The sequence below is a fragment of the Montipora foliosa genome, chromosome 9, assembly GCF_036669935.1.
Source record: "Montipora foliosa isolate CH-2021 chromosome 9, ASM3666993v2, whole genome shotgun sequence".
Taxonomy (NCBI): domain Eukaryota; kingdom Metazoa; phylum Cnidaria; class Anthozoa; order Scleractinia; family Acroporidae; genus Montipora; species Montipora foliosa.
Genome location: NC_090877.1, coordinates 20,178,859 through 20,186,358, shown reverse-complemented (window position 1 = coordinate 20,186,358; position 7,500 = coordinate 20,178,859). Strand labels below are relative to the sequence as shown.

Sequence of the window (7,500 nt, the reverse complement as noted above, 5' to 3'; positions counted from 1 at the left end):
CGACTTGATTGCTAATAAGACTCCACCACCTCTGCTCTCACGGTCTTTACGATAAACGATGTATGAATCAGGGAAGATTTCGCCGTCGTTGACACCATTATGCAACCAGGTTTCTGTAATGGCAACGATATCAGGATTCACTAGAGAAACATGCGTCTGCAGCTGAAGTCGCTTGTTCACAATACTTCTAGCATTAAATGATGATATTTTAATGCTATCAGAGAAAGGGCCAGGATTCAACTGAATGTCGTTGGCAGTGAGCAGGAAAAGTACAAACGGATAACGGTAATTGTACGGCTTGAGTGGGCGAAAGCCATGATGCTTGAAAGAACCGCGGATTTTCGTAGGACTTATGGCTTTTGAGAACACTGGTTGTCGACATATTAAACTAAAAGCACTATGTCTTTCCTTTAGAGCGATTTCAAGGCTTCTGAAGTGAAGACAGCAAATAAATCCATAAATGTTGAGAGCAACCAGTAAGCCAACCAGCGCCATTTTGGAAGTGATGTGATAATACTCAGGACAGGACAACTTAAAATTCAGAGTTCTTGGTAGCTTCATGGGTCAGATCGGTGTTATAAGGTGATAGCTATGAATCCTGCCTACTACCCCTATTTTTCGGTTGTTCTTATGCCCGTTGCTAAGCTGACAGCTTATCTGGTAGCAGTTTATGGAAACCTCGCCAAAAAGTTTTGCCGCCATTACCTCTCTTCTTTCAAACAGGGCTGTAAGTCCTGATAAGGGACCGTGCAATAATTATCAGGAAGGGGGGGTCCTAAAATGAGCTTCACCAAAGGAAAAATTAGATAGGTCCCCCCCCTCCAGCAGCGTCAAGATTAGCTGTGACCCCCCCCCCCCCCTCACGTTCTCTCAAAATTATGATGTGCCCCCCCCCCCCCCCTCTCTAACCCGTACCTTTAGATATTGAAAAACTTGAGAACAGATACCAATATCTTTTATCCGACAACCCTGCTTGTGCAGGAAGGTTTCTCCGAGAGGATTATAAGCCAGCTCCCCATGATGACAGCAACATCAGACGTTGCAAACAAGAGGCAAATGATATCCAGGACAAGCTTAATGCTGTCGTAACCAAGTTAGAAAAACACTGAAGACTGGCCTCAGCTGTTTACACAATTTTAATGCTGAACAACGTCATTCAATAAAGTCTCAAGTCGGTTTAAACGTTCTGCATCTTGTAGAAGACCTGGATAGGGTGATGGCTAAATATAAAGCGACATTTCCTATTGGTGCCAAATCTAAAGCATCCAAATCAAGAAAAAAGAAGGAACAGAAGAAAAAAAGGGAGAAGAAGAGGATTGCTGCCTCAGAAAGCTGTAGGACCCGAACCTGTATAATTTTTCGGTCTTTGGGAGGTGAACCCATTGATGACAACTATGAAACAGAAGTATGTGGCATTCCTCAGCTAGAAACTGTAGACCTAGAAACCCTCTCGCTGTTTAAATCAAGAACAGACCTGTCATGTCTGCGGGACCTCTTAAATGCCAAATGTTTTATTGGCAAAGCTCACAACGTGGTTTGTGACTTCTGTGCATGAGCGATTGTTTCAATCTATCATATGTTGACATTCTAAATATTAAAGTTAAAGCATGTGTTTATGTTGATGCAATATTTAGACATTATAGATAGTCAAAGGCGTGGCATCTGTCTATTTGGAAAATGTTTATTTATTCGTTATCGAATTTGTGAAATTTAATTAAGACCCCCCCTCAACTTACTTGAGAAATCTAATGTAGAGCCCCCCCCCCTCCTTTCCATTATTTTAACTTAAGGCCCCCCCCTCTGGTTTTAGGACCCCCCCCTCCTGATAATTATTGCACAGTCCCTAAGTCAAGGGCTCTGTTGTACGTTAGATCGGGATATATGATCCTTAAAGACCTTTTTTGCAGCTTCTCCAGGTTTTCGATGTGGTATCTCGAGAGAGCACGATGGAATACTGGTGAAGCATATTCCAGAATGGAACGGATACAAGTGATATAAAACAGAGTCAACTCTCTTCGTGCAAGTAGGGATCTTTTTAGTTGCCTCAGAAAGTACAGTCTAGAAGAAACTTTCCTAACTAGTTCCGAAATGTGTACATTCCATTTTAGGTCTCTACTTTTGTTTAGACTTAACACTATAACATAGGTCGCTACGTCTAAGGGCTTGTTTTCTCAAAGAAAGGGAGGAAGGATCTCCCCAACAAAATAAGTAGTTTAGAAACTCTTTTCTTTCTTTTCTCTTCCTCCTGAAATAAATAGCACCAGTTTCATAGGAACCCATGAGTTGCTTTTCTCATGATAATCATGGCGAGAGGTATTATTGCTCGTGGGCGCGTAGCACGACTAAGTTGCCCATAATTAATAATATCCTAATAATAATCACAGTAATCAATACTCTCAACATGGCGGCCGTTTACAGCGTACATCTTACACATTCATGTTATGGTCAATTGACGCCTGTTAAAGCAAGATATCCGCTGCTCAGTATCAGGTGATTATATCGCAGGCTCCACGGTTGCTTGCTTGAAAACTTATGTTTACAGCTCATCGAGGTCAGCTGTTTTTTTTTTCTTTTTTCTTTTAAAGTTGACCGCTGACTAGGTACTGGGTTTCGATTGGATCGCAGGCTCAAGCTAGGTTAACTCATTGTAAAAATGAGTAACCCGGGAGCTCCCCTTTTAGGCCTGGCTAAATCTCTACATTAGATTGCAATACGGAAGTTGCTATGGAAACTCTGCGATGGAGAAATTCTGTTGAATAATTGTAAATAAAAAATGTTTGGGAACGCGAATGCATTTCGCGATTTAAAGTCACCAAGAGTAAATTAGATAGGAGTGTTGATCTATCCTCACTTTGCAGTTTTGCCCCTGCACAGTCACAAATGGACTTATTTTTAGATACACTTTGCGCGGGAAACAAACAAAGGGCTGCCAATTTTAACCAATAACAAGAAGCCATGTCACGCATGACTGCTACTGCCATGTTTTTTCAAGGAAATGGCAACTGATTTTCGCGGGAACGGGTATTCTAAAAATAGACTCATTTGTGAGTGTGCTGGGGAGCCCACCTATGCCATAAAAACACTCTTATCTAATTCACTCTTGAGTCTCTCGCGATGTTTTGAAAGTTTCTATGTTTTAATTTTGACAACTTTCAGAACATCGCTGGCACCCATAAATCGCAAAATGGTCAACCATCTAGTAAAAAACACCATTCATCCAATGAGACGCCGAGAACGATGATATTTCACCAGTGAAATATCATCCGGCATTCGCTTCGGTGATTGGCTGTGACCAAAAACAAAACGATTTTTTCATCACTGTCATTTCTGTGAGTAAATCTCAGTATTTACATGATAAAGTTTATGACGTCGTAAATTAACTTATCAGTGATACGGCACACCGATTCTCTTATTAGCTGATTACGGTGTCAAAAGAGCAAGAACGGAAATAACAAGAAAAACACGATAAAAATAATTGACTAAATGAGCTTTAGACACATTAGTGATCAACCTCATGAGTTTTCCTACATATTACATCACAATGATATTGGAATATGTACCACTGAAACAAGATTTGCCTTTAAACGTGATTGGGTGAAGGCCAATAACAACACGCATGCAGAGCCTCTAAATACGCTGTCTCGTTTGGTTGTTCTCGTGAGACGAAGCGCCGGGTACTTCACTTGTAAAAAGTACGTAAAAGTGACAAAACGATTAAACATATTTGACGTGATATATGTATAAACCTTCTGCCGTGTTTATTGTTGAAATACAACCCAATGTGAACTTTACGCCCCTAAAAATAGACAATTTGGCAAATGACTCACTCACGCAGTTCAAGTATCACTTATCTAAGCTGAAACAAATAAAGCGTCATTGTTGAGAGTATCGAAATGAAAATGGCTGCTCAAAAGAGTTGCCCTTCGTTTGGATCGGTTATTTCTGTTTTATCGATTGTGCTTTATTGCGGAGGGTTCTTAAGAGTTGAACTAGAGTTAAACAAGCAAAGGAAGAGAATAGATGCACTGGAAACCGACACCCAGGTTAAGCCATCTCCTAAAGATCCAGACATCACAAAAATCGTAATGAATTCTCCGGGTAAGTTTCATCTTGTTGTAAAGCTATCCTTCTGATAACGGAACATCGAAACACAAGAGAGAATGTGGGGATTGCAATAACTTACACATTTACTTGGTAATCAACGTTCCTAAATTAGCAGATATTTCAGCTCGTTACTGAGCGTCAAAAGAAATCGTTTAATTGTCACCGTCAATAATCTCCTTTGTGTTTTGTGAGATCGAAATTTTATCGATTGGAAAGTAGGCAGCCAATTAAGGACATTTGGCTGCATACATTCAGAGTGATCATTACCCAAAACTGTTCCACTGAGAAGGAAGTTTAATCGCTTAAAAGTCAGACCATTGACGACATGTCTAACATATTACAGTCACAACGCCAAACAAAGATAGACAAATAAGGTCGCGTTTCGATCTTATTTCCCACGGTTTAAATTTAAAACGAGGTATACTTCCCGCAAATGACAGTTGTAATTAGCCCTAGGCCTGTCTAACGAGAGACTTTCGTACATAAGTTCAATGTCTTTAGTACGATGATGGTGGGAGCGGTGACTGTTTTTTTTTAGGTCAATTCAACTCTATGGAACTGCACAGTTGCAGATTGGTTTGGCTAAAATAAAGCACTTAAATAATCAGGCAGAATTTTACATTGAGAGTGTTTCTGGCAAGAGTTGGGAAAATTACATGCAACAAATGTCAACACCAAGGACATGATGTAACAATATAATCATTCAGGCAGAGGCTAATGCCCATAATTGTATCATTGATATCACTGAGTCCGATGTCAACAAACCGCATGGTACAATAGTCCATTTTACAGTTGTGTGCTCAGTTACCTGGCCTGTAAATGAAAGTGAGGCTGGAGTTGATCTTGTTTTTATAGAAACCTAATTGCTTTTCTTATGTAATTTCTTACAAATCAGCATGACAACAACATCATTAACATAAAAAAAAAAGGAGGGAGGTCTGCATCATAACAAAGTCAACACCAGCCTCACTTTCATTTAAAGGCCAGGTAACTAAGTACACAATTGTAAAGAGGTCTATTCAACTACCTCCTAGTCCTTTGGCACATACCCGGTGACATAAAAAGATGTAATAAAGGGCAATTTCAAAAGCATCCCCAAAAGAAAAAACCGGCAACCCTCTCTCCTTTCCATCCAATTGCCTTTGATCGGGGATAGTAGTAGTAGATAGGTAAATGGTGCATCCGCTTTTTTTGCAACATCAGTGTGCGTTTCTTTTAATCAATCCATCCAAAGTTGTGATCATGATCTCCTGTGATCTGGCCCAGATTGTCAAACCTCTCGCAAGTACCTAGATACAGTTTATTTACTAGTAATAAATAGACTACATCATGATCTCCTTGTACGTATGCGTGCTCTGTTTTATTCTTTGTTTGGAATTTGTTAACATTTCTGGGAGTTTAGTCACTTTCTGTAAGATTACATAATGAAATGCTTTTTTTGGGTTTTTGGGTTATTTAAATGTCGCTGTTCCGTGGGACTTAATTGTTTTGCCAATTGTGTGCTCGGGCTTTTTTGGAGTTTCGTATCGCGCTCTCGATATTCACAAAAAAAAAAAAAAAAAAAAACGGGACTGATAAGTCTATTCTTCGAAAGTTATCAGTATTCTGAAACTCGATGAATGAATACGTTGATAAATAAGGAAATGAAAAAAACATGAAGATCACAATAATATTGTAATCCAGAACTTGATCACGCCATCCCGGCTGAAGCACGCGCGACTGGGTGTAGACCAACAACCACAACACGCTGAGTCTATCCATAACATAACATAGCGTAACATAACATACGCGCGCGCTCTGATTGGTCAATTTGCCCATGGGTGAATGGTTATGACGAAAACACTAACGACTGTCAGATCAAGCCAGTTGATCCAACGTACACTGACATTTATATTAGGGAGCTTAAGCAAGCGCGTTTTTGAGACGCGGACGGCAACCGGAAGTAAGCTGTTTTCCCTTTTAACTTGTTTTCACACAACCACATTTACATTGCTAAGTATCTTTTCTCCATTAGAGATGATTAGTATAATTAGTATAAAGATCTTGGAGACACCACTGTCCTGGCACTCGAAATGTTCTCTTCTGGTTGCCGTCTGCGTCTCAAAACGCTCATGCTTAAGATCCCTACCCTCCACGCTTTTCAAGTTATTAATGATACAACATGAACTTTATTCAATAGAACTCCTAAATATTGGGCATTTTGACATCCATCCAAGTTGAAACTATTGTCATCCAAACAGTCTGCTTTTTTTTTGGTAAGCGCCAAGAACATGGACTCTTGTAGAAGTAGCTACCCGTACTCTGGCCACAGCCAAAAACACGCGCAGTCACGGTACTAGTATAATAGGGAGCTTAAGCACGCCCGTTTTTGAGATGCAGACAGCTAGCGGACGTGAGCTGTTTTCCCTTTTAACTTGTCTTTGCACAAGCACATTTATATTGCAAAGAATCTTTTCTCCTTTAGAGATGATTAGTATAAAACTCTGAGACACACCACTGTCCTAGCATTCGAAATGTTCATTTCCGCTTGCCGTCCGCGAAACGCTGGTGCTTAAGCTCCCTAATGTTGGAACCGACGGACGATCGTTATTGCTTCAAATTTTTGAGAATGCTCAGAAGAGCTGAAAGTCCACGATTTGCGGACTTCTTGCTTTGATTGTGGCCAGAGTCCGTGTTCTTGGCGCTGACCAAAAGAAATATGGGCTTGGAGGACGAGCTAAACCAAAAAAGAAAATGGACCAGTCATAATTGACGAGTTATTTTAGGACACTCTTTCCAGTTTTAAAGGGTGTAACCTTTAATTAAGTAAAAGCAATTCTATCTTCTTCTTATCTGTTTTCAATATCAAACGTTTCGGATTCAAAGCAGGCGCACCAAGAGCAATCCGAAATACAAACCTTACGCACATGCCCAAAACACAAACTGCTCGTGGTAATTTGTGCTCCATTCTAAAGTTCGCTCTGACGTCAATAATTAAGTTATCAATGATACTGCATACAGATTATCTTATTATTTGCTTACAATGTTCAGGAGGAGTGTCCAAAAGAGATAATTTGGAAAAGAAAACTGTAAACTCTTGTTCTTTTGCCATCGTACTTTAATTAGAATAAAATACAAACAGCGTAAAGAATGTGTGTAGAGATACATACGAAACGTCAAGTTAATATAAAATGCACTTTTTTTAGATGTTCATCTTCGCTGTTTGTATTCTATTCTTAACAAGACACCATTAAGAGCGTATCCGTGGGATGCATGAACAGTTAACACAAATTGTCCAGTTACAGCTATCAACAACTACGGATAAAATTCGGAAAATGATGAGAGTTTACCAAAAATGAACTAGCAGGTATTTGTCGTAAAAACAGAACTAGAGGTTATTTCTGATTATTAAATACT

General features: G+C 39.7%; 1 protein-coding gene across 1 annotated transcript in view; it reads left to right on the top strand.

Moving 5' to 3' along the window:
* Window positions 1-3,866: 3,866 nt before the first annotated feature.
* Window positions 3,867-7,500, top strand: part of LOC137970754 (uncharacterized) — an 82,847-nt gene continuing 79,213 nt past the window's right edge. Inside the window, exon 1 of the mRNA XM_068817315.1 lies at window positions 3,867-4,098. Coding sequence (XP_068673416.1) covers window positions 3,894-4,098 — 205 coding nt within the window. The 5' untranslated portion in view covers window positions 3,867-3,893. The remainder of the gene's footprint in view (window positions 4,099-7,500) is intronic.